This window comes from Syngnathus typhle, linkage group LG22, assembly GCF_033458585.1.
Source record: "Syngnathus typhle isolate RoL2023-S1 ecotype Sweden linkage group LG22, RoL_Styp_1.0, whole genome shotgun sequence".
NCBI lineage: Eukaryota > Metazoa > Chordata > Actinopteri > Syngnathiformes > Syngnathidae > Syngnathus > Syngnathus typhle.
This window is the reverse complement of record NC_083759.1, coordinates 570,544-598,151: the sequence shown is the minus strand read 5'-3', so window position 1 is coordinate 598,151 and position 27,608 is coordinate 570,544. Positions and strand designations below refer to the sequence as shown.

The 27,608-nt window shown below is 52.2% G+C and overlaps 4 protein-coding genes across 6 annotated transcripts; all 4 read right to left on the bottom strand.

Moving 5' to 3' along the window:
- Positions 1 to 60: 60 nt before the first annotated feature.
- On the bottom strand, positions 61 to 3,215 carry eif2b4 (eukaryotic translation initiation factor 2B, subunit 4 delta). Its single transcript, XM_061269578.1, has 13 exons — positions 3,093 to 3,215; positions 2,699 to 2,736; positions 2,492 to 2,618; positions 2,217 to 2,420; positions 2,060 to 2,142; positions 1,672 to 1,763; positions 1,489 to 1,603; positions 1,350 to 1,426; positions 1,176 to 1,278; positions 928 to 1,055; positions 696 to 873; positions 440 to 620; positions 61 to 353 (listed from the first exon to the last, which is right to left on the bottom strand). Exons 1-13 carry the CDS (start codon positions 3,112 to 3,114, stop codon positions 154 to 156), a joined length of 1,548 nt encoding a protein of 515 aa, XP_061125562.1. The 5' UTR covers positions 3,115 to 3,215; the 3' UTR covers positions 61 to 153.
- Positions 3,216 to 3,270: 55 nt separating this feature from the next.
- Positions 3,271 to 6,818, bottom strand: blk (BLK proto-oncogene, Src family tyrosine kinase). Of its 3 annotated transcripts, none has more exons than XM_061269581.1 (12): positions 6,500 to 6,818; positions 6,399 to 6,429; positions 6,233 to 6,326; positions 6,061 to 6,159; positions 5,893 to 5,999; positions 5,672 to 5,821; positions 5,453 to 5,605; positions 5,212 to 5,391; positions 5,054 to 5,130; positions 4,644 to 4,798; positions 4,444 to 4,575; positions 3,271 to 4,381 (listed from the first exon to the last, which is right to left on the bottom strand). In XM_061269581.1, exons 1-12 carry the CDS (start codon positions 6,581 to 6,583, stop codon positions 4,246 to 4,248), a joined length of 1,398 nt encoding a protein of 465 aa, XP_061125565.1. In that variant the 5' UTR covers positions 6,584 to 6,818; the 3' UTR covers positions 3,271 to 4,245. The 3 variants fall into 3 exon arrangements, with proteins under 3 accessions (XP_061125565.1, XP_061125564.1, XP_061125563.1); XM_061269580.1 differs by having other exon boundaries at positions 4,644 to 4,794; XM_061269579.1 differs by having other exon boundaries at positions 4,644 to 4,794; positions 5,453 to 5,821.
- A 1,171-nt stretch (positions 6,819 to 7,989) lies between these two features.
- Positions 7,990 to 27,466, bottom strand: rp1l1b (rp1 like 1b). The gene is made up of 6 exons (XM_061269562.1): positions 26,778 to 27,466; positions 20,683 to 20,759; positions 16,794 to 16,951; positions 15,719 to 16,192; positions 14,876 to 15,029; positions 7,990 to 14,809 (listed from the first exon to the last, which is right to left on the bottom strand). Exons 4-6 carry the CDS (start codon positions 16,127 to 16,129, stop codon positions 8,247 to 8,249), a joined length of 7,128 nt encoding a protein of 2,375 aa, XP_061125546.1. The 5' UTR covers positions 16,130 to 16,192; positions 16,794 to 16,951; positions 20,683 to 20,759; positions 26,778 to 27,466; the 3' UTR covers positions 7,990 to 8,246.
- Positions 21,930 to 26,782, bottom strand: sox7 (SRY-box transcription factor 7). The gene is made up of 2 exons (XM_061269594.1): positions 24,903 to 26,782; positions 21,930 to 23,678 (listed from the first exon to the last, which is right to left on the bottom strand). Exons 1-2 carry the CDS (start codon positions 25,135 to 25,137, stop codon positions 22,771 to 22,773), a joined length of 1,143 nt encoding a protein of 380 aa, XP_061125578.1. The 5' UTR covers positions 25,138 to 26,782; the 3' UTR covers positions 21,930 to 22,770.
- Positions 27,467 to 27,608: the final 142 nt, after the last annotated feature.

Genomic DNA, 27,608 nt, shown 5'->3' with positions numbered 1-27,608 from the left:
GGCAAAGTTATTTATGGCAGTCATTCAAGGCCCAAATCAAAAAAACACACGTGAGCGCTGTTTAAAAGTCACTCGTGCGGCTATATATATCGATTTATTATAGTCACTTATTTATTCCACGCTCAAAGCACGCAAGGTCACATGTGATGGGGCTCATTGGTCGACGCTTTTAACGCGCAGCACCACGGGCACCGACGTGCACGGGATCATGCCCAGCTCGGTGATGACGGCGTCCACAAAGTCAGGCGGCGTCACGTCGTAGACCAGGTTGAGAAGACCCAGCGAGCGCACCTCCTGCCAGTGCGCCAGCTGCGTCTTGCCCTTCCGCGTCACGATCAGGTTGTCGGGATCGTCTGGGGGGGGGGGGGAACATTGCTCATCGTCTTTTGCACCAATCTCGTTGGGGGAGCTACTTTGTCCGTGCTATCGTTTGACTCACCCAGTTCGTTTGATACAAAGGAGTCGGTCTGCACCCTCTCGCAAAACTTGTACGTCTCGCAGCACACCAGCACAGGCACGTTGAAGGCTTTGGCCACCAGAGCAACTTGGGACGTGCCCACGCGAGACATCATGTAGCCGTTGGCGAGCAGCGCGTGGGCGCCCAGGAGGACCTTTGACACCTACGCGGACAAAAGCTCAGGGATTTAAAAAAAATAAAATGTGAATTTAGAGTAGCGCTAAAGAGCAGCCGCTACCTCCGGGAGGATGTAGGAGACGACGGAGATGAGGACGTAGGTGCAGCGGATGCCCCGTTGGACCAGGCGCCTGAGGGTCTCGCGGCCCTCCAGCCGCGGCCTGCTGTCCACCACGATGACGCGGAACTTCCTGCCCATTTTGAAGGCTTCGTAGAGGATGTGGTTGACCAGCGACGAGCTGCGCCCAGATGCAAGTCAGACGAGGTCCGCCCGCGCTCCCGTTTGACCTTACCAGCCGTAGACCAGGATGACGTCGCCGTCGCTGATCTTTGCGATGGCGATCTCCGCCACGGCTTTGGCCGCCAGCACGATCTTTTCCTCGATGTAGCAGTCGATGCAGTTCAGCAGCTTGCTCTTTGCCTGTGCGGAATGGCGACGATGTTTGCGCAAATTCTTTACTTAATGTTGAATGAGTTGAAAAGATATGTTCAACTGTGGGAATGGTAAGACTCAAGGGATTAAAAAAACAACAACAACAACCTCATCTTCCTTGCAGTGATTTGGAATGTTAGAAATCTCCTTCTTGATGTATTTGATTGCATTTCCCATGCTGGCCGACAGAGGGCGACACTGGTTCAAGAAGCTGCAGAAAAAGACATGTCCTATTATTTTGACATTCATTCCAATATTAATGAAAACAAAATGGCTTTTTACCTTATGTAAGGTTTTAATTTGTTGACTAAGTCTCTGGCTAGCTCTTCATTTGGCGGAGTAGCGTAGTCCCTTATGACCTGAGAGGAAACAACGTTCAGCTGTAGCCGCTCGCTACTTTGCCTTGCGGGTGACGTCGTACCTCCTTGAAGGCGTGCAGCAGCGCCACCGAGCGAGCGTTGGATCCCGCCACAATGCCCTGGGAATACTGAAGGCCCAGTCGAACGACGGCGGGATGGATGACGGACGAGGGGATGCTGCAAAGGCACGGACGAGGCCCTGAGCGGACGTGGCCGACACCTTCCGTCGGTGGGATCCGGCTTACCCGACTTGCTGCGTGAGAGGAGCTTTGCGACTGTACTGGTGCAGGTGTGAAAAGAGGCTGACCTTGTAGCCGTAGTCCGAGCGCAGCGGGATCTGAAAGCCCGGCAAAGAACGGCACGGTTTCACGACTGATCGTGGAACGGCAAAAAAAAAAAAAAAACTTCCAAAATCAACGAAACGCACAGCAAAGCCAAGCACACCGAGGGGCACATTTGCCTCGAATTTGCTCCCGAAGCAACACGGCAAACGGCGCCCTGTGGGAAATATTGCTTAGTACCTTCTCTGCAGTATGTCGTATTTGCGTCTGAAAGATACGACTGCATTTTTCACACGTCCGGAGAGTAACACCCCGCAACATGTATGAGCTGCGCTTTTTTGGAACCAGGTACCTGTTGTCTTCCCAGCTTCTTGGCCAGTTTCTTGACAACATCGGGGTCATCGACTTGGACGTGTTCAGGCAGCCTCTTCACCACTACGGACGGCCGGACACGACATAGCGGTGAGTATCTCCAGAGTACATGTTTCTTTCCCCCGATGTGGCATTACCAGGCTGCAGCTCGCCGGGCGGCACTTTGGGTTTGGCGGTGGAGGCGGGGGCGGCCTGCTGCTGGCTGCCGTCGCGCTTTTTGCCCTGTTTGGAGGACTTGTCGGAGTCGTGTCGAGGTCTCCGCTCGGCTTTCACTTCCGCTTTGCTCTTGGCCGGCTTGTCCGAGGTGACGGGAGCGTCGGTGGCTGGCACTGAGGATGGAGCTGAGAAGGGGGCAAAGGAAAGGCTAATCGGCTGAAATGGCAAAAAGAGCAGGAAGGAGAAGGACGTCTACCGTTCGGTGAAGGCAACGCAGCAGCAGGCTTTGTGGCGTCATCTTTTTTGTCTTTGTTTTTCTTCTGCTGCTTCTTCTCCTTCCTCAGCCGCTGCTTCTCCTCTTTGGTCAGCTCTTTGCCTTCGCTCTGCCAAATACGCCGTGGCCGATGAACTGTTTGTAGCATACATTTTAAAAACAAACAAACAAACACGGAAAGCTCCTCACCTTTGAACGCTCAATGTCTGTTTTCTTGTCACTTTCATCTGCAGGTTGAGATACAGTTTGAAAAGATCCCTTTGTACTTCAGTCACAATCATCTATTTGAGCATTTATTCAGCATCTTGATCTATTTCTTAAGGTGCATGACGCTGCTTTGTCCTTAGACTAAGACAAGCGCCTTGGTAGAAGCACAGAATTACGTTTACTCCCGAATCTGACCCGAACCGTGCGTCAGATTCCTGCAAATTACCTTCGCTGCGAGTTCAAGCTCAAACATTTAAACGCTGGCAGGCTGCGTAAGACCGGCTTGTTGTTTTTAGTGCGTCCCTCGCCACCAAACATCATCAAGACGGGGAAAAGCGTCATTAAAAGCCGTGTTTACACATTCTCGCCCCCTCACCTGCCGCGACGTTGTCTGCCATCTTTGCGGGTTGCGTCTTACTTCCGCTTCGGCGCAGAAGGGGCGCGCCTCACTTCCGCTTCAGCGAAGAAGGGGACGCAAATCGTGTGTCGCCCTCTGCTGCAGCAGCTGCGCAGTACAACTTGTAAGCTTTTTGTCGCATTAACAGCAGGATACGTTGTATATGTGCAGTATTTATAGTAATATTCGTGAAAAATACATTAATTCAGAAAATAAAGGGCATTAAGAGCTTGAAAATGTTAGCGTTACTCAGTCAACACAGTTGCATGGAAGACCCGGTCCGTTGAAGCACAAGTCTACGGGATCCGAGAAAGCTCAATTCTAATAGTAAACAAAAGCGCGACTTTGACAACTTGGAGAAAAGTGCCTATTGCGTATACAATAGTAGCCCTATTATTAAGGCATGTATTTGTATTTAGTTAGTTGTAAGATGTCTCACTTTGAGACTTGTCCAACAACAACCACGCCTGTACATGAGCTCGAATGGTTTAGTGTTCCTGGGGAAATGCGCCGTCTGGTGGTCACACTGTATATCGTCGAGGGAGCCCTGGGGGAACGCCCACTTTTGAATTCGATTTTTTTGGCTTTCGAGCACTATGGTCGCACATGCTTTTCATCCCGCTTGTTCTGATTTGTACCTGACACAGCTTTGAGTTTCAAACTGGATCATTTTTTCTCATCTAAACATCTGACTTGATTTGGACATTGTTCTCCCTTCTTGTGACTGAATGAGCAAGAGTCCCAGATGTCAGTTGATGTTCAATGAGAAGGACTGAAGGTGGTTTTGCAAAGATTGAAGAACATTGCGTGTTGATGGCCTTTTGGGACAAATATTTGTGTGGGGTGGTCTCACTTTGTGGCATTTATGGAATGCTGACAAGCATTTCCTGTTTCCTGTCCGTCCAGGAAATGGTGGACTTGCAGCGGGCCATCCCCGACGTTATCTTCCAGAAGTCAAAACGCTTCCCAGGGCCTTCGCAATCCCAAACGTTGTCCTCGGTGATGTCACAATATGACCCAATGTGACAATAGCGTATTTTATTGTTGTGCGTACTAGTTGCGGCTTCACGTCTGCATCTCGTATTGGCCCTCGGTGGCGACGAAGAAATCCTCGAGGACGTTTTGCAGGAACTCAAAAGTGGGCCTCTCCTCGGGCCTCTCCTTCCAGCAGGCCATCATGATGTGGTAGAGCTCCTGCGGGCAGCCTTCTGGGCGGGGCATCCTGAAGGAGAAGTCCAGCTTGCGGACCACCTCCGGGTTGGTCATCCCTGGAGACCAAGAGCGTGATTATCGACTTCCCGGCGCTGGCTTTCATGCAAAGGTGGCTGACCTGGATACGGTATTCTTCCGTAGGTGACCATTTCCGTCAGGAGGATGCCAAAGGACCACACGTCCGACTTGATGCTGAAGGTGCCGTAATTGACGGCCTCGGGAGCTGTCCACTTGATGGGGAACTTGGCACCTGCTCGTCGCAAAGAGGGTGGCGGAGTCAAAATGTTCCGAAGAACCCCCCCCCGCCATTTTCATTACCTTCCCGCGCCGTGTATACGGACTCCACCAGCCTGGCCAGGCCAAAGTCGGCGATCTTGCAGTGCAAGGTCTCGTTGACCAGGATGTTGGCGGCCCGCAGGTCCCGATGGATGGAGTTCTTGCTCTCGATGTAGGCCATGCCCTCGGCTATCTGTCTTGAATCAAAGAGGCGGTGCGCAACGTTGGACACGGCCAGAATGCAACGAGGATGTGCGTGAGCCGAATGAGTTGTTTTTCCCCAAAGGGGATTTTTTTTTTTGGGAGGGAAGTCTGCGAGGATGGAAAACCAACACCGTTTCCTTTGCGGAAGTTCATCATTACTGCAGGTCAAAGTGCACGGCTCCCTGTTACAACATTGAAGCAAATATATAAATAAAAACATTTGGTGCTGGAATGAAAACATTTGCCACCTGTGCTGACATGTCAATCAGCTTGTTGAGCCCGAGCCTTTTCCCTTCATCCGTCTTCAAAAAGTCCAGCAGACATCCTGCAAGGTGACAAAAAGTTGGACGCCATGAGCCGCAAGCTAACGCTAATGACGGACGGGAGCGGTCCTGGGTCAGCCCACCGTTGCTCATGAACTCAGTGATGATGAGGATGGGCTCCCGCGTGACCACGGCGTGGAGCCGCACCAGCCGCTCGTGCTGCAGCTGCTTCATCAGGTTGGCTTCCTGCAGGAAGGCGCCGGGCTCCATGGTGCCCTCCTTCAAGGTCTTGACGGCCACCTTCAGCGTGTCCTTGTAGTAACCTGCCGCCGTCCCGAAGCAAAGTCTTTGATGGTGCCTTGTGGGATTTGGATTTGGACTCACCCATCCACACTTCTCCAAATTGTCCAGCGCCGAGCTTCTTGACCAGTTTGAGCGTGTGGCGAGGAATCTCCCATTGGTCGGGCGCCCACGGGCGCTGGGGCGGCTTCTTCTTGCAGGGGGCGTACAGACGCTGGCACAGACCGTCGGCGGAACCTGACGGGACACGCGGGGTCACGGAGAGCACCGCAGTTGCGTCTGGAGCGGCTCGGCTCGGCTCACTCGTGTAGTGCTTGACCAGCTCCTGCAGGGACGGGAAGGTGCTGGATGGGGAGATGTAGTAGCCTCCTCTGTCCAGAGAGCGGATCTTGTAGTGTTTCACCACGTCGGCGCTTTCCGCTGTGAAATCTCGAACGGACAGCGAGAAAGAACCTAGCGCCCAAGGAGACGAGCGGGGGATTAGACGGGCCCGGCGGGACGCTCCGCTCTCGGACGCCGCTCACCCGGCGGGCAAGTCTCGCTCTCCCGGATGAGGAAGGCCCCGGGTTTGTTCCCAGGCGCCAGGAGCAAGCGCTCCGTCTCTCTCCGGCTCAGATCCTTGAAGAACCACCTAGCAGGTACGCGACGGTCTGAGCGGGTCTTCGCCGGGATGGACGAGAGGCGGAACTTACTTCTCCACCTGGAGGGTGTCCGCCCGGGCCACGTAGTTGGAGGGGATGAAGCCTTGGCGTCCCGTCGCCAGCGAGCGCACCAGCCACCAGTCGCCGTTTCTTAGGAAGCACACGGAAAGCACGTGGGCACTTCGGGCCGGGCGGGCCGAGCGAGCGAGCGAGCGCCACTTACTCTCCCAGAACCTTGAATCGGTCTCCCTTCCCGAAAGAGAGCTCGCTGCCGTTGCTGGCTTTGAAGTCATGCTGAGCCACAAACACCACGTCGTCTAAAGAAAGGCACGAGGAACATTGACATGATTTGATGGCTCCCTTTTGAAAGTCGAGGGCGTGGAGATTACCGTTGTCGCAGCAAGTGCTTCCGTCCCAAATCTGGAAGGCAGAAAATATTCACTTCTTTTCACTCGCGCAAGCAACTTTGAAAAGCTGAGCATTTACTTGCCGTGTGATTTGACGCCAGGGAGATGATCTTGGTCGGCGGCTCCGAGTTGTCGTCCGCCGCTTGGTCACTGCTCGCGCAGCCCATCCTGAATCACAATGCTCTTCAATTTTCTTTCATTTGTCCAAACGAGCGCACTCGCTCGTCGCCGCCGTCTTTTCTGCTCTGCCCAAAGTCCCTTTTGGCTCTTCTTGCCGTTATCATGATGAAGACCCCCGTCCGTCCGTCCGTCCATCCGCCCGCCTCCCTTGGGCGCCCTCATTAACTCGCTTCCCAAGACTGAAAGTCTACACACCCCTGCCGCCACATTTTTGGAAAGCACGCTCCACCATTTCGAAGCAAACATGGACAACTTTTGTGCAAACACTGATTGCATCTAACGTGCTAAATGTGCACTGCTTCTGAATGAACTGACCGCTAGAGGGCGTAAGAGGCAGCGACGAACTCCTCCGAGAGACTCTTGTTTAACTGACCGCTAGAGGGCGTAAGAGGCAGCGACAAACTCCTCCGAGAGACTCTTGTTTTTGACCCCTACAAAAAAAAAAGGGGATCGGGCGAGAGCTGAGCCTGTCACGCTTTGCGAGTGACGACGAGCAACGATGATGTCATCCGGTAAGTGGAGGGAACAATTCATCTTACAACAGCGGAGGAAATGTTTGCTTCCTATCTGCTTGTGCTGAGGGGGGCCACGTGGGGGGGGGGGGGTATTGCTCCACCGGGCCACACTTCACAGAGTTTTCTCGGGACCACCTGCAAATGTGTGTGTGATTCATACACACTTAGTCAGCGCAGGTGCACGGCGAGCGTTATCAAGTCGGGCCCGGTTTACTAACTCCTTTTCCTCATTGCATTCTTTGGCCGCGGCGTTGGCTGGCTGGCTCGGGGGGTCCCCAGCCTTGGCATCCTCCCAAGTGGCCCCACAGGATAACCTCAACAACGGTGGGAAAGAAAGCCAGCCGGCCGGCATCTGCAGAGCGCCTCGTCGTCCGCCACGAGTGCACGAAACATGACAAGAAAAGTCCCAATGTTACTTTTTGACATTGTCTAAGCGCAGCTGCGCCGAAAGTACCTTTCTCCCTTCCGAGTGGCGTCCGTCCGTCCGTCCGTCCGCCCACAAATGTATACGTCCACTTCCTGGTTGAGCTTCCTGCCAGCCAGCCAGCGTGGGAACCTTCCGTGGCCTGTGTCACACACGGAAGTGATGAGAAGCTCCCGAGGAGACAAAGCGCTTGTCAACAAGGAACAATGAGGAGAACGTTGAGCGGGCGGGCTGCCGTCACTCACCTCGGACGGTGGAGGGAGACCTTGGAGAAGGTGCGGGTGTTGCTGGGCAGCCCTCCCCCCCTTCCAGCCAGCGGTTGTTGTGCAAGTGCAGGTGCTTCCTCAGCAACTTTGTCTTGGTCATTTCTTCAAGTCTCAGAGTCCCACTTGTCCCCCCCCCCCCCACACAGAGACAACTTTTTTCTTTTTGAAATTATGATTGCAAAACGAACGAGTGTTAAAGTGCATTTTATTTGACAGACATTTGAGTTCCATGCAGCTGCCGCTTGACGTTTGTCCGGCCGTCCGTCCGGCGCCACGTTCTTCTGCTCCACTAACGTCGGCTAATTGCGATCTTCGCGTTAACCTTTTGAAGTTAACTAGAAAATCTACGGTTTTATCTTCTGGAGTATTTTAAAAGGGGGTCGGCGTGTTTCACAAAGCAGAAAAAAAGAAAAGAGGTCTCGGTCGGCCGCGATAGGAGATCAAGTTACGCGTCGGAATCTTCGGCGTCTGCGTCTTCAGACCCGCCGGCGACGTGATTCAAACTCGTATTTACCCTCAGTGTTGTGGGTTCTTTGTCGGGTTCTTGACGGGCCGCCTGGCCTGGGCTGATGTCCCGCTCCTGGCTTTTCTCCTCACGCTCCTCGCTGTCGTCGGACTCCGCCTCGTCTTCCGCCTCGTCCTCCGTCTCGTCCTCGCCGTCGGCGGACTCGGCTCCTCGTTCTTCGTTTTCAGACGCCTCCAAGGTTTGTCTGCTTGTTTCCTCATCCTCACCGTGGTCATCTCCCTTTGGTCGGTCTTCCTTTGCAGTTCCAGGCTGGACCGACTCGTCCGGATCATCGCGGTCGGTTGCCTCGTGTTCTTGGTTCTCTTCTTCTGATGTTCCCTCGTCGTCTTCGTCTTCATTTTCTGCTCCCTGGTCTATCCCATCTTCCAGATCTTCGTCAGCGTCCACCTCGGGTCCTTCCTTTTTTTCATCCTCATCTTGATGCTCTTCTCCCGTTTGGTGGTGTCGCTGGCTTTCTGCTCCACTCAGGTCATCTGGCTCTTCAGTGTTTGTCACTTCAGACTCCTCCTCACTCTGATGATCTTTGAAGGCTTCATCATCCCGGGACACACTTCCTGCCCCGTCGCTGCCATCCACGTCTTCTTCTCCAGCAGCCTCTGTGGAATCTTTATCTTGGTCTTCAGCGATGTTCTCCGATTCATTTTCAGACAAGGCGTTCTCCTGCTTGGCGCCTTCTTCTTCTGCTTCGTCGGCATCCTCACCTTCTTCGCCACCTCCGTCTTCTTGCTGTTCGCTGGTGACATCTTCACAAGTGGCTTCATCGGATGTGGCGTTGTCGTGCGGCTCTTCCTCCGCATCTTCTCCATTGTCAGTTGTTAGCGCAGGATCTTCCTCTGCTGACTTGTCTTCTTCAACTCCTGTGGTCTCCTCTGTTCCTTCAGCCTCGTTCTCCGCCATCCTTTTGTCTTCTTCCTCTTCTTCTTCAGTTGGCACATTTGTTTGGTCATGGAACGTGTCTGCCAAGCCGCCATCACGTTCATCTCCGCTGGTGGCAGGCGTCTCCTCTTCTTTCAGATCTTTGTCCTCCTCTGATTCTTCAGCATCTTCATCGGTCGTCACGGCATCTTTTGCAGCGTCCTGATCTTCATCAACTGCATCCTCATTTTCATCTCCACTTGTTTGGGCATCTCCTTCCTCTTCCTCTTCGGGTCCGCTCGCATCTTCAACTGCTGTGGCGTCATCGCCGTTTTCATCTTCTGCAGCTTCCTCATCGCTATCAGCTCCAAGCTCCTTCTCATCTGCACGTGCGGGAGGAGTCTCGTCTTCTTCACCTTCCTCGGAGGCTGCACCTTCATCCTCGATGGTTTGGGAAACCTCGTCACTGGTGAGCTCTTCTCCTGCGGCATCCTCATTTTCATTCTCGGCGCCGCTCGTGGCAGGAGTCTCCTCTTGACTCTCATCTTGGTGTTCACTCGTGGCCCTGTCAGCAGCTTCTTGTGTGGCCTCTTCATCTTGGGAGCTTTCAGGAACCTCCTCACTCGCCATCATCTCATTTCCAGCATCATTCTTTTCATCTGCTCCCTCCTGGTCTTCTCCTGGCTCCTCCTCCCCCTCTTCACATTCACTTGCGGCGACCACAAGCTCATCTTCTTCGCTAGCAAGCTCATCATCTGTGTTTGGTTCCTCGTTTGAGTTCTTCACGGTGGCTGCATCGTCATCGTCGTCTTCGTCCTCGACCGGGACTTGCTCCTCCTCCTCCTCCTCCTCCTCCTCCATATTGTTAGCGGACTCTTCGTTCTCATGGCTACCTGCAGCAGGAGCTTCCTCCTCGCCATCAACTCCTCCTTCTTCCTCGGACTCCTGCTGACTTGCGAGTTCTGCCGTGGCGGCCTCTTGTGCTGCACCTTCATCTTCTGTAGGAGCCTCCTCACCATCAACTGCTCCTTCTTCATCTTCCTCGGACTCTAGCTGACTTGTGAGTTCTGCCGCGGCGGCCTCTTGTGCCGCACCTTCATCTGCAGCAGCTTCCTCCTCATCATCATCAACTTCTCCTTCTTCCTCGGACTCCTGCTGACTTGCGAGTTCTGCCGCGGCGGCCTCTTGTGCCGCACCTTCATCTTCTGCAGCAGAAGCTTCCTCCTCACCATCAACTTCTCCTTCTTCCTCGGACTCCTGCTGACTTGCAAGTTCTGCCGCGGCGGCCTCTTGTGCCGCACCTTCATCTTCTGCAGGAGCTTCGTCTTCACCATCAACTCCTCCTTCTTCATCTTCCTCGGTCTCCTGCTGACTCGCGGCTTCTGCTGCGGCGGCCTCTTGTGCCGCACCTTCATCTTCTGCAGGAGCCTCCTCCTCACCATCAACTTCTCCTTCTTCATCTTCCTCAGACTCCTGCTGACTTGCGGATTCTGCTGCACCTTCATCTTCTGCAGGAGCTTCCTCCTCACCATCAACTCCTCCTTCTTCATCTTCCTCAGACTCCTGCTGACTTGCGAGTTCAGCCGCGGCCGCCCCTTCGTCTTCTGCAGCAGCTTCCTCTCCATTGTCACCAGTGACCTCATCATCGGGATTTGAGTCCTTAACGGTGGAAGCGCCGTCGCTCTGATCTTCTTCTGGTTCTTCGGCGGCGGGTTCCTTTGTTTCCTCTTCATCCAGGTGGCTTTCAGCGCCTCCGAGCGAAAGCTCACGCTCGTCACTTTCTTTGTCTTCCGCTGCTTCTTGAAGAGCATCCTGGAGGATCTGTCCGACCAGTGTCGCTGCTGCTGCTGCTGCTGCTGCTTTGGTTTCACTGTTGGCCAGACAATGGTTCTTCTTGCCGCACGATTGGCACGGGCAGTCGTCGTCGTCGTCGTCTTCACCGCGCTGGTCACTGATGACGCTGCCGCTGGCGGCCGAATCGTCGCTTCTCTGCGAGCGTTTGCTTTTCATCCTCAGCCTTCGTCTCCTCTCGTTGGTGGAAGGTCTGGACTTTGGTTCTTGGGGAGGTCTGGGCAGAGCCGCCCCACCTTTCATCGTGTCCAATTCCTCGCTAATGCTGCTTTGGATGCGCCGGCGGATCTCGTCCTTGAGCTCGCCCATCATCGCGTCCAGCTGCCGGTCGTCGCCGTGAACTTTCCAGCGCTCTTTGAACTCGCTGGTGGCGTCGACGTAATGAGTCAAAAACTGCTTTTCGATTTTGGTGAGTAAACCCAGGACCCACGCGGGATCGGGCTCGTGAGGTGGCTCTTTGCCGGACCGGAGCTGACTCCGAGACGTCTGGTCCGGTTCGGAGGAGCTCTCGCTCGGGCTGTCGCACGCTTCTCTCGGCGCGTCGTGACCCGGAATCGTCTCCGGCTCCGGCTCCTCTTCGGGGCTGGCCGTTTGTTCTTCTTCTGGGTGGACTTTCCTGCCGTCGCTGCTCTTCCCGGAACCCGTGGAGCCGCTGTTGACGTCGATGCCGGACGACGAGCCCTGATGAAAGTCCTTGTCGGAGTGCCGGTCGGGCTCGTTGGGCGGCGGGTCGCAAAGCCACAGAGAGCCCAGAATCTCCAGCAGCGCTTTGCAGCGCTGCGATTTCCCGTCGGCGTTTTCGGGATGGCCGTCCAGCTTGGCCAGGCAATCGAAAAGACCCGCGGCCGAAGTGCTGAGTTTGCGTCCGTACGCGGGCGAGACCTCCGGCAAACTGTTGCATCGGTCCAGCTGGGGGTTGAGAAGAACTTTCATCACTTGCACCGAAGCGTGAAATAGCTCGGGGTCGGGTTCTCCGCGCCGATCCGACGCTTTAGTTTCCTCGTCCGTTTTGGGAGCGTCGGAAAGGGCGCTCTCCTCATCCGGCCCGTTGATGTTCTTCTCAGGCGCCGCGTGGTCGGGTTCTTCCGCCACGTTGCCGGAGAACTCCTCCATATCGAACTGTTCGCCGTCGGGCGGGATTTTATTCAGCCATTCGCTGACGACTTGGGTGGGGGAAGCGTTTGGCAGGCTGGACGGGACCAGGGCGTGGAGGGCGTCTTCGGGAGCCTGCTCAGAGTCTCCGTTGGCTGAAGGCTCACAAAGGTGAGGGATGAGGACTTTTGCTTCTTCATCAGCATGATGGCATTTGGCTGACGCGTTGCTTTTTTTCCCCAGGATGTCAGACGTGGCTCGGAGTTCCGATTCCTCAACGGCCACCAGGTCGGAGACATTTGACGCCGCGCTTTTGCTCCTTTTTTTGCTTCTCGAAGAGCGATCGGACTTGACCGACAGCGCGGCTTCGGTTTGCTGAATTCCCCCGAGCCTGCTCTTGTCGGAGATAATTGACGTCCTTGAAGACGCGGCTGACTTGCGTGCTCTGGCTTCACTTTCTTCACTTTGAGGTCGTCGAGACGATCTGGACGAGGACGAGACGAGAGAGGTGTTATCGGTGTCTTGGGACTTCTTTGCTGAGGACCTCCCGGACTTGCTGCTCAGCGCTCTCTCCAAACTCTCATGGTTGTTGTTTTCGTGCACGGCGATGGAGGCTTTCGACTTGGCCGATGATGTCATCGAGCGGGCAGATCTGGACGAAACGGCGCTCGGCGGCCTCTGAGTTGTTTCCGTTTGGTTTTCTGAATGCTCTTCCGAGGGAACCTCGCACGTCGCTACCGATAGGATGGTCACGGTGGACTTAGCGGAAGCTTTGCTCGCCGGTCTCTCGGGTTTTATTCGGCTGGCTTTGGATGATGGAGAGCGGGCCGACGTTTTGGATTTGGTAGAAGTCACGGAGATGGCTGACTTTGCGGTCAAGGAGCTGGCGGTTCTTCCCACCGTCACGCGAGGTTCTGACGCATCTTCTACCGACCATTCTTCAGGTTCCTCGTCGTCCTCGGTGCGTTCTGAGGTTTCTTCGGCCGCTCTATCGAGTTCCGACTCTTTGGTTCTGGAAGACACCGACCGGCCGCAACAAACTTCTTCATTCTCGATTTCGATACTGTGTTCACTCATCACCTCGGAAACTTCTTTGGACGTGATCGACACGTCGCTGGAAGGTCTTTCCGCGGCGTTTTCCTCAGCTGAGATTTTGGATCGCCCCGACTTTCCAGATTTGGCGGACGGTCGACTTTGGCTTCTGCTCGGGACTTCTTCGGTGACCACCTCAGACACGTTGGATGTTTCCGAAGCGGGCGACTTTGTCCGACGACCTTCGGACGTGCGTTGGGACGGAGCTGATTTACTGGAGTGAACGGACAAGGAACTTATGGATACGCTCTCGCTGTGCGGGAAACCTTTGGATGCCGTCGATCTGGCGGAAAGCGCCGACTTTGCAGATTTGGCCGACGCCGCGCTGGGCGATCTTTCTGCGGAAACCAGCGAGTGGATTGATTTGGCAGAGCTTGACGCTCGTCCTCCCGTTGGCTCCCTTTCTTCATCCTCAGAGCGGCGAGACTCGTCTTCTGCGGGAACATCATCGGGGCATTTGGACTTACTTGAGCTGGCGCTGGCGGCTCTCTCGTTCGTCTCGGGACGGTTTGACGTCACATCGGTCAATGGCTCCGACATCACACTGGGTTCCTTGTCGTCTTCCACCGATGGGATTGCGCTGGATGGTCTTTCTTCAGCCGCCTCTGAAGCGGCATCCATTTGGGAGGTTTTCGATTGCGTTGATCTGGCGCTGGAAGCTCTCTCCTCGGCGTCTCCATGGGCATCAGAAGAGGCCGCGTCGTCGACTTCGGAGCTTTTTCCCGATGTGGGTGTTCTCTGTCCAGTTGCGCTCTGACTTTGCTCCTCTTTGGCGTGCTGCTCTGGTCCGGACGTGGTTGAGGCATTTGAATGAGCTGACATGGCACTTTTGGATGGCTCCTCCTCTTCTCCGCCTTCAGGTTCCGCCTTCTGACTGACGTTTGCGTCACTCTCCCGTCTCGCCGCGTCGCCCGTCTCCTCCGAGTCTGCTTCCTTCTCACCCGTTGAAGTTCCGCAGTGACACTTTTTGGATTTCTTCCTCTTGCCGGAAGAGGAGGCCGACGATGATTTCCCGGCCGTATCTCGCGTGTCCCGGTCCCGGCGGACGGTGCAGTACTCCACGGTTTCCGAGGCCTCCACGCACGTTTCTCGCTCCAGCACGTTTTCTTCGCTGGACCTTTGAGCCACGGTCTCCCTGGAGACCACCGTGTAGGAGGACGCGCTGGAGCTGGACGTCCGAACGCCGCAACTGTCTCCTTGCGTGCCTTCCGCGTTGCTCCAGATGTCGTAGCGGTGAGAATGGCGAGAGCAATGGGCGCGGCGTCGCCGGTGCCTGGCCACGTAGGCCTCCACTGGCTCGCTGGTGGAAAGGTTCTCGGAACCCGAGCAGCTTCTGTCGCTCACCAATTCTTGAGGGGGCTCGCCGCCCCTGATGGAGGACTTTCTCACTTCGGTGGACCAAAGTAAGGTTTCGTGGTCGTCCAGCCGAAAGCGCACTTTCATTTTCATGGACAAGCTGCCATCTTTGTTGACGCAAACTTGTTTTTCCACATCGTCGTCGGTGGCGGCGGCGGCGGCGGCGGGGAGAACGTCGTCTGCAGATTCCGTGCCGTCTGGAAGTGACTTCTCAGAAGCTTGAGCTTGATTCGGTGCTAAAAGAGAAAGAATGAGTCAAATCGCGAGACCTTGTCGTACTTTTGCAGAGGTTCGTCTCCTACCTTCGTGGTTGCTTAACGGCGCTTGGGCGCTCAGCCTGGGCAGCTTGTCTTCGGCGCTTTTACCAAATCGCTCCAGAATGGAAGGATGGGAAGGCTCCCGTCCCACGCACACCAGAACGTCGGGACAGTGCATGATGCTTGGAACGTTTTCCACCTGCAACCAAACACAAAGAAGATGAGGTCCTGCAAACGGTAGGCGGTGGCCGACTGTCTGCAATGACGAAAGAAAAAGAACGGTTGATGCTTTGGCCTGTTGAGTCCTGCTCATCTCTGCCAAAGATAAAGGTCTTAATCCCGGATAATCTGAGGAACCCTCACAGATGACAACGCGGTCTTGCGAGAGAGGCTTAGTCAGCACAACGGATGCCGTCGGGATGAGAGATGCGCACGTGCATTCCAAGTGAGACAAGACGAGTCTTTTTAGGCTTTTGCCAAATCTCATCATCTCGTAAAAACTCACAGGGACAACCTTGAGTTATTATTATTTGATTGGGTTTTTTTTTTCCCAAGGGACAAAATCGCAGTAAAATTACATTTGCAAATGGGGGGCGTTTTGGGCTCCTTTGTCCATACTATGGACATGCAGTACACGGTCTTGGCCACTAGAGGTCACTGTTTCACTTCATCCTTGACGTCTGTATTCATATGGCTGCACTCAAAGTCAATCAGACTTCCAAACTACCAGTATTGAATCAACACTCCTTTGCAGGATGATGATGACTATTACTTTTCATTTTGGATATATTTTACACGTCCACAACACAATCTTGCCACGCCCCAAGAATGAGGAAATGGGGGAAAAAAAAACAATGATGTCATCAGCAGTCCATCTGGCGAGCTGACCTTGTGCCCATCCAGGGTGTAGAGCCTCTTGACGTGGTACTGCAGGAGCTCCGAGACCTCCTCCAGGAACAGCCCCAAGCTCCTCGGGCCTTTGCTTCTGAGCACCACCGTCTTCCTGAGGGACGGCTCGCTGTTCTTGATCAGGACCAGCCTCTTGGTGCGAGGCGGGAGCTCGTCGGAGCCGCTGCTCCGACCGTGCCGGTGGTAGGGACACAGAGGCAACACTTGCGAGTGTAGCGCCTCCAGGGCTCGGGCGTGTCTCCACTGGGAGCACAGGTAGCAAGCGGCGACCGCGTCAGGGTGGGGGATGCGGGGCAGCCTGCAGGTGGCGTACTTGTGGGAAGCGGGGACGAAGCACTGGAAGCTGCGTTTGTGGGAGGACATGGCTGCGGCTCGGCCTTCCTCGCCCATCGCTAGACGATGCTATGCAGCTGTGAGACTCCACATGTTCCTGCGCCCAGGCCTCGCCCGAGCCTGAAAGAGCAAATTAGGGGAGTAATCAATGAACGGCTCCAAAGAAATATTCGTCATTATTGTTGGGAAAAAGCGTGCGGCTTCCAAAATAGCGCAAGTGTAAATGAAGACAACGATAACGAGACGCAAATCCTCCTCCGCGTTCCTTTAAATAACCAGCTTAAATGTTGGCCAAAAGCGTCGACCGTTAGCCCGTGCCGCTCGCCCGCCCGCCCGCAATCCGTCGGGATTAGCGCTAGAAGGCGGAAATATCGCTAAATAAAAATAAGACAGACAAAAGCAGGAGCAAACAACAACAACAACAACAAAAAGCAGGGAAATATAAATAGGCCAAGCTTGACTGACACTTTTAAAGAAAGGCTTTAGCTCTTCTTCTCGTATTAGCGTCTTGCAAATGGATTCCGTACTTGAATTACTTATTGTGTCTTGACGCAAACACAAGGATTCCCTTGGTGCCAACATGGCCGACGATGATCCATGCTGCTAAATTCCACATGACTGCTTATTTTCATCATGTGGAATCATCTTCATGGATTTGCTTTTATTTGGGGCTAATAGCAGCCTGCTTTAAATCATAGTGCCAAAGAGTGCAGATACTTACTTTTGCTCTGGGTTCATCATCCAAATTGCAGAAGATGAGGCGGGAAGTTGGATAAAGAACATCCAAGCGTCTATTGGAGCCCAGGTGGCTGTTTGCGGCCGGCCGGCCGTCCGTCCGTCCTGCAGCAGCAGCAGCAGCAGCAGCAGCAGCCCTCACTGCTAATCACATCCACGAGGAGGCTAAGGATAGCCTGGAAAGCTTTAAGGATAATCACTGGCAAGCTTGGACTGAAATCTGATGGACAAGACTTACTTGGACCGCTTGCATTGCGTAAAGACCAGGACACTTTTAGCTAACGGCTTAATGTGGATCATTTTGTCTCCTCAATGTTTGGCTAACATTAGTCTTCATATCTAGCGATTCAAGACCATTCTGAATGCTAATTCCCGTTGCATGATAGCAAATCCATTTCAAACATCAAATGCACATAACTATTAATTAGTGCTATTCCTCAAGGCTCAATCCTAGGGCCACTTGACATTTTCTTTCGGCTGCTCTCTGTTTTTTTCTTTTTGTAAGAGCGCCATCAAAAAGGGCATGAAGAATGAACTCCCATATAGCCAGGGTGGGGCTCACCGTATTGTGTCACTGTTATGTCAGAACATGTGACCCGGAATATCTGTCTGCTAACTGGCCTACCTCCAATCTTTTAAGCTTTGCAGCGTCATACGTGAGGCCAATCTTCCCACGCGTGTGTGTTTATGTGGGGGCGCAGCTCGGTCTCCTCAAGGACAAAAGGGAACCCCGCCCACCAGAGGTCAGACCTTATCGGAGGCCTCCAGACCAGCGGTTGCCCCCTCCGCCAAGCGCTTCATCATCCGTAGACAAGCCTGGGCAAACACGCACGCACCATCTGTCGACAGCCTTAAGGAGTTTGATGGGTCGCCACCGGGCTCTGTCCTAGGTGGGCAGATTTAGGATGTCCTGACTCACTAAGGGGAGAAAATAACAACCCAACTTCTGCCGAGTCACGTAAGGGCCAGCTTTTGATGACGTCATGGGCGATGGCCGCAAAGACCCCCCCCCCCCAAGAACGACATTAGTTGACTGGACTCCAACATTTCCATCAGGGGGGGACACATGGCAAAAAGTGGTCCAGAACTGGGCCATGTGCAGCGCGGCTTAGCTGGCCTCAATTCAACCATCACAAGTAGTTAACGTCTCAGCGTGACTAAACTTAGCACCTTGGCTGCTGGATGCTGCTGGATGCTGCTGACTTTGGGCCATTTCAGCTTTAGCAAAATTCACATCAAAGTGCCCTGGGTCGGAATATTTCTGTTTCGAGATGTGCACAACATGCTCTTGCAAAAAAACATTTTGGACTTGAGCTCCTGTAGAAATAGCCATTGGAATAGACCGCTACGGTTAAAAATCCACGTTTATCAAGTGTTCAGTCAGAATGTTTGCGTTTTTTTCCAGCCCGCCCATACGGTACGTATATCGGAGAGAACCTGCAGTGCTAATCCCTCGGTAATGAGATTGGCACGGCAGCAGATAATGAAAGCGGTCCAAAACTGCTGCTGCTGCTGCTGCTGCTGCTGCTGCTGCTGCTTGGAGGTTAGCCAGTGAGGAAGATTGTTGCACTTTCTCACTTTCACGCCACTATTCAAGTTCACTCTCAAGACAAAACACACATGACTGCGGCATTGAAGTGTTATTGGCCTTTACAGACGCACGTGTCTTTCAATGAGATCTTGGCAGCTTGAAAGAAAGTGGGCCTAAAATTGACCCTTGTGGGACATGGCAGGCAATATTGTTGACAAACACGTTCCTTGCTGTTTTTGCTTATCGGCGCGGGCAGACCCGTCTGGCCTTAAGTGCTCGGCCATCTGCAATAAACACACACCAGGCCAGCTCGTATCCTGTTTTCGAGCTGTCGACGGCACACTTTAGCGGCAGCAGAAACGCCAGCGCTGTGTCAACTCTTGGGAGGGACGGCGGCGTGAGTCACTTCCGTACGTTTCATGATTTGCGACGCCGACCCCTTTTAGGGCGTCCGGCAGGAAGGGATTCCTTCGAGCTCATGAGCGACGTAACCACGCAATGGAAAGGATGACGGCGAGCCGGTGGCAAGGTCGGCCCGGAGCGGGGCCCGTGCCCGCCGAGCTCTTTTTAAGTTGAAAGCGGCCACATCAAGGCAACGGACGCGCCATGTGTCGGCGTTGACGTACGGACTTGCGGCCGTGCTTCAAGTTCCTCCGGGGACTCAACACACACTTCCACTCAGCAAAGGTATGGCAGATGCACGAATCATTCGGAAATCATTGTGAATGTAACAATGGACTACTTTTCGAGAAATGTCGATACATTCACAAAGAAAACGATGTCGCAGAAGCAAATCGTCTTGAATCAAGCCCATGTGGCAAACTTTTCTCAATGTTGCAAATGTTACGGTGAAGGAGAAATGGACAATTTCAGCCTCATCCTTCAAGCTGCACTGGCAGCCATGTGCTGCCCCCCCCCCCCCCCGTATCTGCCGAGAACAGGTGCAGCGTTCACGGCGCAGGTAGGGACGTCTGGGAGGCCCTTGGCTGCTTGTACAGTCCCCCAAGTTTTACAAAGGGGTCCCCATCTGCATGGCCACCCCCCCCCCCCCCCTCCGACAACCACACACACACATATCATGTGCCACATGGCAGCCGTCCCTCGACAAGTCTGCTCCATTCTTCCAACACGCCGCCCGTTGTCGAGCCACAATGAGATGAATAGCACCCGTAATCCCTCGCTGCAAGATATGCGTGTGTTTCCATGTCTTTTGCTCCTTCTGGCCTCATTTCGCTCCAAGTCCAAATTGTAAACAGGTTCTCAGGTTGCCGTAACACACTCCACTCCAGCGCAACGTTTGCCTAGCCATGGGATATGTCCAGCAGACACACTCAAGTCACAAGTCAAATAAATTCAATCCTAAAATAAATCAAACGCACATTTTCTCTCTGGCCGCATTTTTTGGGCCTGATCAGCAGCCTTCGCCCCATTGAAAGAATACAAATAAAATACGACGAGGGTAAAAATAAAACAAAGCTACAATTATTTGCCATTCATGAATTCGAATTTAAAAACGTTTTTCATCAACCTACTGGATGCCAGTGACACATAGTGACAATGCCAAGCTCTTCCACTAGATGGCAGCAAGTCCAATTAACCTGTGTTTCCATCTAGTACATATGATCATTGAAATGGGCCTCTTCCTCTTAAGTCTCCAATTAGCACGTGGAGAATGTGACCTCTGCAAAGTGACGCGATTGGACGAGCGACGAGGACCAGCGCCATCGCCAGACAGTCGGCCTCCTGCGTGCCTCCGGAGGGAGGGAGGGAGGGCTCGGACGGCTTTCAAGTGACTTTAAAGGCGGCGAGGGCGGCGGCGGCGGATGGATGGATAATACTTTGCGCAGCTGTTCCGTGGCGTTTTACCTTGACGGCCTGCTTGTTGTTTGTTTGGTCAGGGAAGCGGCATGACGGCACGGGAGGAAAGAGGAAACATAAGAGACTACCTGACAGCCTCGTTCCACCGGCCCGACCCCGGCCCGGCTGGAACGTGGCCAGCCGGCAATCAGGCAGCGAAAAAAAAAACAACCAGAGGAGGCTCTCTTTGTTTGTTCAGCCCGTGTTGGTGTACACGAGCAAATATTGTGCATCTTGCAAGTTGGCCAGAGGTTTGATTGCGACATTGGACTTTCTGACCTCTTAATGAGAAAGGCATAGTTTCCGTTATTTAGGACACTGCAGTAGTAGCTCCGCTTGGAAGGTGAGTTCCCAGCTCCAGTCTCTAAACGAATTCAATTCACGTTTTAATTTGCGGCGTCCCCCAAGGCTCAATTTTAGGTCCACTTCATTGTCATTTGCGCGTGCCGTGTTTTGTTCTGTGAAATAAAAGGAGCACTGAACCTACCTTGAGCGTCGTCGACTCTCTTCTTTCACCCCAAACAACGGCAGCAGACTGTGGCTTGGTTTCACCAAAAACACCAGCTTCGGACCCAAAAACAGAGAACAAAGTCAAGCAATCACAGAGACAGGACAAAATATGTTTTGTTCACATTAACAAGTAACAAAAGTGCACAATAAGGAAACATATATGAAATAATGGTCACTTTATGAAAAATAGCATCAGTGCACTGAACTTCCCGACAAACGCTCGAATGTGGCGTCAGCGTGCGACGGCATTGTTTGTCCTTGAGTTGATGGATGGGACCTGCTAACGTGTCTTCACCCAGGGAGTCTGGCCGCTGCACCCGCAAACACCCCAGAGTTGACCCCGACGAGCCGGAGGAGCGCCACTTTCTCAGCCGGGGCGCCCGGGGCAACGCCAGCGCCGCCCCTCCGCCGAGGCTACTAATAATAATGGCGTCACCCTGAAGGAATGCGCCGCAGACATGATGAATGTTGTCACTCTTCACATTTGAAGCCACGCACACACCGAAAGTCGTGATAATCGGACGCTTGCACTTTATTTCCTTCCATTTCCAAAATTGCTTTTTAATCAAAGAGATATTGTTTTTTTAAAGGATGAATTCTTCAAATAATAATCAATCGCAATAATAATTAACCAGCCCAATACCATCAAGATCATTGACAAATATTGTAAGACCTACCAAGAAGGCAATTTACAGTGAGAACTCAACGTTTTGAGATTGGACTCTGCGGGGTCGTTTCAGCTCGCCGGGTCCAACTTCCCATCCCACTGCAATGTCGGGACGAGCCAGGCCCAAACATCCTGACACGGAGCGCCCCCACCCCTCCCCGCACCTCCACAACCACCTTATCAGGCAGGAAACACCGCTCCTCCGCCACATCCTCTTTACAAGAAGCACGACTCAAGCTTTCCCAAAAAACCCAGGAAGAGCCGCCAGACTCCAGGATTTGTCAGAGACCCCCCCCCACACACACACAAAACACCCCCCACCCCAAATTCCTTTTATCAGAAAACATGGGGCGAGTTTGCAAATCAAAACGACGTGTTTATTGAGGTCTTTTCTGCACGGACAAGATAGAAGGGCGTGAAAGAATTGTGGCAAAACAAAGGGTAAGGGGGGACGGAGGCGAGCACGCGTGGCTTTGTTGTCGCGGCTAATCCTCAAGAGGGGATAACGATGACGGCGGCGGCAGTGGGCGGCAAACGAAAAAACAAGCAAAACACCATTCCGGTATGCACCACCATCGGCTTTTATTGACAAGTTTGCTTTGTACAGGAAATGACAATCCATCACTTTTAAATTACACTCTAAATCAGCATACATTTATCCTAGACGTGATTATATCAATATTTATATTATTAAGCATTTGATGGGGGGGGGGGGGCGCAGCGGGGGCTACAATCTCATCGGGGTGACAAGCGGCGACTCGGCGAGAGCCGGGATTACAAACAACGTCCATCTGTGGTTTCGCATTTACAAGTTGTGTCTGAAATGCACAAAAGTGGAAGGGCCCCGCTTGCCTTCCCTGAGGTGCCCCGTTTTAGCGTCGCTCCTTCCAAGGTCGGTCTGCGGTGTTGTTCCGGCCGTTCGGGACTTTAAACCTTTCGCACGATGGTCGTTTGTCCAAATGTGCGCTGTTATTGACTGGCCACTTCTCTTGCCAAACGTCTTCAGTTAGCCTAAGTGTAAAAATGAATAATGGCTGGTTGTTTTTGATAAGTGCCTTGTGATCTGTTCTTCTCTTGCCAAGCAGTCTGGAAACTGCTGGGACAAGCGGTCAAGAAAATGGATGGATGGATGGATGGATGGTTGGAAATGCGCACCATGTTAGGTGTACCCTACCCTCACCAAAGGTAAGCCCCAATTCCTGACAATCTTAGTAAGAACCATGGATGGATGGTTGTCGTCTATACAGTATGTGTTCTGCGATTAACTGGTGGCCAATGATTCTCTCGCCGAACCCGCCCGGGTTGACCTCCATCTCCCCGTGACCTTAAAGAGGAACAGTGCTAGAAAACGGGACGGTCACATTTCGTAAGCGTCTTTGATTGCGGTCGTCCCTGAATTCACGAGATGCCGTAATTGTTGTAGTAGGCGGCGGTGGCGTCGGCCAGAACCGAAATCAGACTGGTTTCGGTGGCGGTACTGGCGGCGGACACCTGAATGTGACCCGTGACGGTGACGGCCCCGCCTTGCTCGGCGGGATGGAAGCCGGAGTTGAGGTACTGGTCAAACTCATTGCGGTCCACCTCGCCCAGCAGCTCGGCCTGGCTAAGCTGATCCAGGGTCTCCAGGTGGGCTTGCGTCTCCGGCGGCGGAGACAGCTGCCCCATGTGGCCGTGCTGGAGGCCGTGGTGAGTCAGGGGGAACGGCGAGGCGCCGTAGTACGAGCCGTGGATCAGGCCGCCGTTATTACCGGGGGTCATGTGGGACATGTGCGCGCCCCCGCAGTGGAGCTGGGTCTGAGCGTAGTCCAGGTGGTACGGCGGAGGGCTACCCATGTGGCTCTGGGGGTGGTGGTGCTCGGCGGGGGACGAGCAGGAGATGGCGGGGTAGTACGACGGAGGCGCGTGCTCTTGCTCCACGGCGTCCAAGGGGGACATCTCGGGAGGGGTGGGAAGGCCGTAGGGGTACGTGTCGAAGCCGCCCGACGCCGCCGGGTCCCGGAAGCTCCGCACGCCGGGAAGGGTCGGGCCGGGACTGGAGAAACGGACCCCCGACCCCGGGTTGCTCCCGTCATCCTTCTCCAGCGGCCGGCACAGGGCCCGCTGCTCGGGTAGGGCGTTTTGGTCCGGGGCCATGCCGCCAAGGAGGAATCCAGGGTCCACGCGCTTGCAAATGCGCTTGAGTTGCTTCTTGCGGCGGGGCCGGTATTTGTAGTTGGGGTAGTCCTGCATGTGCTGCACACGCAGGCGCTCGGCTTCCTCCACGTACGGCCTCTTCTGGGGGGGCGTCAGGGCTTTCCACGATTTCCCTGAAGGAAAAGCACCACATGCGTGATTTGACTGTCATCAAATGGCCACATTGTAAGTAGAACTCGGGAAAATTGAAGAAACCCACTTGTACAGGAAAATGACAACTTGGTACTGAACTAAACATTTTGACAATATTGATGTCAAGACTGGCCGTTGAAATATTGGCTCACATTTATCTTCAAAGTTATCAACATGAACATTCGTTTGCGTGAAATTGCTGCTGTGGAATGTGCTTTTGGATCATTTCCAGTTTTAAGATGACAGGTAGCATTTGGTCATTAATTCAAAACAAATCTGTATTTAAAGAAGGCTTGAGTCAACTTTCAAGTGAATGTTTTCAACTTGGAGATATCTCATGTGAACGCATAACATTAAGAATTTTTTGAATAAGGAAGTTTTGAATTTTTTTTCTCGCGCCTCGACTTAATTTGTACAGTGACTGGTTAAATATAAAAAAAATGATGTCGAGATTTCTCTATTAAATACATAAAATGTGGTCATTGAAAAGATTTAAAAATAATCTATATCAAAATCATATTTATAAATCCCAAGGTCTTTATTCCTGTGTAAATTAAAGTGTTCAAGCTTTGAATGAAATGAGTTTCCACTTAAAACACATGAATGTGCCCAAGATCATTTTCACAAGATTTATAAATCGACCCCATAAAACCAGGAAATTAATTTAGGATAAAATGTCACATAATAGAAGTCTTTTATTAATGTGTAAGATGACATTTTTTAGGATTTAAAATGTCCTATTGAAAGTGCCCATGAGAAAAATCCTCTTTCCATCCAGAATGAGACTCGTAAAAGTCAAAGTATCAAAGAAGGGAGTTGATTTAAATAGTTAAAAATAATGACAAGAGGTTTCTTTCTGTGCGAGGTGGATTCTTAAAATTATAAATTGGATTTTTTTCTTAGCCACTAAAAGTGCACAAATGTCCAAGATCATTTTATTTGTCAGTTTTGACTTTTCCTTTCTTTTTTATTTTAAATTGTCTTTGTATCAATTTGTTTTACCTGTGTTTGATTTAAAAATGTAGTTTTGAGACGCACATTTAATTATTTGAGTCAATTTTGAATGCATTCATCATGAGAAATCTTGAAGTTATTAGTTACTACAAAGAGGCCTGATAAAGATGGAAACGTCTTAGGAAAAAAAAGACAGTTGCTGCACTTCTGCATAGTAATAATATTAATATTAGTAATGCTGAAAGACTTACCAAGCATCTTGCTGAGCTCGGCGTTGTGCAGGTCTGGGTTCTGCACGGCCAGCCGCTTGCGCTCGTCCTTGGCCCAAACCATGAAGGCGTTCATGGGCCGTCGGATGCGGGGCTCGGGCGCCTTGTCCCCGACGGCCCTGCTGTGGGCGTCGGCGGCCGAGGTGGCGTCGCCGTCCGCCGGGGGACACTCGAACGACTCGGGCCACGACGAGTAGGCGCTGATGAGGGCGGCCATGTGCGCGCCGCCTGCACGCCAAAGTTGCAGACTTGCACTCTTTCGCTTCCAATCAACCACCGCGTGCGTAATTGGGATTGAAAAGGCAGACGGCTTTGGATTTGGTGCGAGAAGACGAGTTGTTGCCAATCCAAAGGACTACGGGAAGGTGTGCGCGCTCGCTCCTCCTCGGTGAGGCGTGATCCAGGTTCTCTTATGGCGTCGCGTGGGGGGTTTATATTTGAGGAGGGGGGGCTCGAACCTCGGCTCCTCCTCGGCGAGTCCCAAGCAAAAATGTGACGCACGCACCAAATATGCTCACTGCGCTGAGTCCGTTCTAAAACAGGATGGAAACTAGTTTTTTTTTTTTTTTTAGTCTAAGGTTGACATTCCTCTTTGGTGATGATGCTTTTGGTGGCGCAAGCCGTGACGCGCCCAAAAACTTATCAGACCTGTTGTTGTGGTGCGTTCAGGTGCGCGTAAAGAGCGCATCAGGTGGCGTCGATACCCCCAACTCACTCCTGACAGTGACGTCATATGTGTAGTCTTTTCCCTAACTTTCTGCCATTTTGGATTATTTGGGTCACGGTGGTGAATTGATTTCCTATCAATTTCATGAAATGACCACATGGACATCATTCATTGCACAATTTCCTCCCCTAAAAAAGGGTTAGTTATTATATTTAGAAATAAAAAGACCCCCCCCCAAATTTTCAAGGCCAACTTTCCGTCCTGCAAAGTTGCACCTAACTTTAACTCGGCCTATCACATACAATGAAGGATTTGGGGTAGTTAACTTATTTTTACACTCGGGAGCTAAAAAGCTGAACATACACTCGCAACACTAATCAGCTTCCTTCTGTGGCTACAAGCGAGCGTGTATCAAATCTGCCAGTTCCTGTTGACAGGATTCTCATGGCTTGTTGTAGCCAGAGGAGCTCTCTCACACACACACACACACACACACACATCCACACACACTTAAGCTACTGAGAGCGGGCGGGTCAGAGGCTATTGGTTGACAGATTTAAATCAGGAAGATGAGTGCACCAGACCCCGCTTTCCAAACAAAGTGACTAAAATACATAATAGAGCATCAAGATCCAATTTGTGCGAGTCCAAAAGTCATTGAAAGGTATAGAGCCAAGCTTGTGTGTCCCACCCACAAGGCTCAACACAAGCTGGTCTCCTACTTTTATCTGTCAATGTGGTCATTGGCATAAATGAACACTTGACAGCTTCATGACATGTGCCAACAGAGCCCACCGGTAAAAAGATTGATTTGAACATTTGAGCTTCAATTTCTTCCCTTTATCACATTTGATTCTTTTTACCATCTTACTTACCGTCTATTTAAATCAATCCATGAAGTTTTAGTTGATTGCCAAGTGTATCATTTTCATCGTTTATCTGTTCTCAGTTTTGAAACTTTGCTGGAAGCTATTTTTATCGAGTCATTACCGCTAATTATGTCATTATTTTGAACGGCTTTTATGCAGCGTGGCATTTCCCCGCAGCCAAATTGCTGCCAATCAAAGCGCTTCGGCGGCGTTCGGTACAGTGCTCGTGCAACGGGTTTTTCTCACATTCTGAAAAACGGCCCAAATCGAGGCCCCCCCACAGAGGAACAGAAGTACATCTGTGCCAAGTGCATGTCTTACCTTGAAGGTGCTGCCCCTGTTGACCTTTGACCCATACGACAGACGCCTGCATGGTTTTATCCGGCCGGGTCTGCCTTTATTTGGGTCTGTTTTAGACGCAGATGAAGTTTTGGTCGATTTTTTTCTGGCTTTGACCGACTATGTGGAGCAACACATGGCTTGATCCATAACCTGCAAAGCAAAACACAAATCGGCCTCTACAAATATGGCACCAATGAGCAGAACGCTCAACACATTCCTTTCCAGCAAAAGTTGAATATTTCAAAATAGCACACTTGTTTTTTGTTCTTCGTTGGGGCAAAAAAAAAAAAAATGGCCATCTTTCCCACACAGAGGAAGAGGATACGCCACCTGACACCCCAGATTGTGCCTCCCGCAGACACATGGGTGATGTATAGCCTCGCATTTCCCCTCAAAACACTGATTTGCAGTGAAAGTCAGCACAGCACGTCGGGCACATGATGCAAGTCGACCATCGTGACGCCCCCGCCCGACATAACTGCAAAGGCGATAACATGGCTTCATCAAAGGGGCTAGAAAATAACAAAACAATGCAAACATGAGTCAGACTTGGCACAAAATGACATTGAAGGGGGGGCAGCGCATTTACTGGCATTGTTTTGCTCAAAACAAAAACTACTTGAGCAGGTTGAATGGAGCAAATGAAGCAGAAGCCCAAAAGGTGGAAGTCCCAACAATCATCTCATGAGAAATGAGTTGAAAAGGAGACAAAAACTCATGCGCCATATTTTTATGTTGCCAGAGAATCAGACACAAAGTCTACCTCTGTATTTTTAGATTTATATACATTTGTGAGTAGAAATAAGACCA

Bases quoted from the DNA above. Each gene is read 5' to 3' on its own strand.
- eif2b4 (XM_061269578.1), bottom strand. From the start codon at position 3,114: ATGGCAGACAACGTCGCGGCAG. The intron at 2,737-3,092 runs GTGAGGGGGCGA...CTCAACCTGCAG, and splicing joins GGCAGACAACGTCGCGGCAG to ATGAAAGTGACAAGAAAACA. The intron at 1,427-1,488 runs GTACGACGTCAC...GTTTCCTCTCAG, and splicing joins TGCTGCACGCCTTCAAGGAG to GTCATAAGGGACTACGCTAC.
- blk (XM_061269579.1), bottom strand. From the start codon at position 6,583: ATGGGCTGCGCGAGCAGTGACCAAGCGGCGGACGACAACTCGGAGCCG. The intron at 6,000-6,060 runs GTAAGTTCCGCC...CGTACCTGCTAG, and splicing joins GACACCCTCCAGGTGGAGAA to GTGGTTCTTCAAGGATCTGA. The intron at 4,382-4,443 runs GTCAGCCACCTT...CTTGGTCTCCAG, and splicing joins CGGAAGAATACCGTATCCAG to GGATGACCAACCCGGAGGTG.
- rp1l1b (XM_061269562.1), bottom strand. From the start codon at position 16,129: ATGGGCGAGGAAGGCCGAGCCGCAGCCATGTCCTCCCACAAACGCAGC. The intron at 15,030-15,718 runs GTCAGCTCGCCA...GTTTGGTTGCAG, and splicing joins ACACCCTGGATGGGCACAAG to GTGGAAAACGTTCCAAGCAT. The intron at 14,810-14,875 runs GTAGGAGACGAA...TTTCTCTTTTAG, and splicing joins GCCGTTAAGCAACCACGAAG to CACCGAATCAAGCTCAAGCT.
- sox7 (XM_061269594.1), bottom strand. From the start codon at position 25,137: ATGGCCGCCCTCATCAGCGCCTACTCGTCGTGGCCCGAGTCGTTCGAG. The intron at 23,679-24,902 runs GTAAGTCTTTCA...CTTTTCCTTCAG, and splicing joins CGAGCTCAGCAAGATGCTTG to GGAAATCGTGGAAAGCCCTG.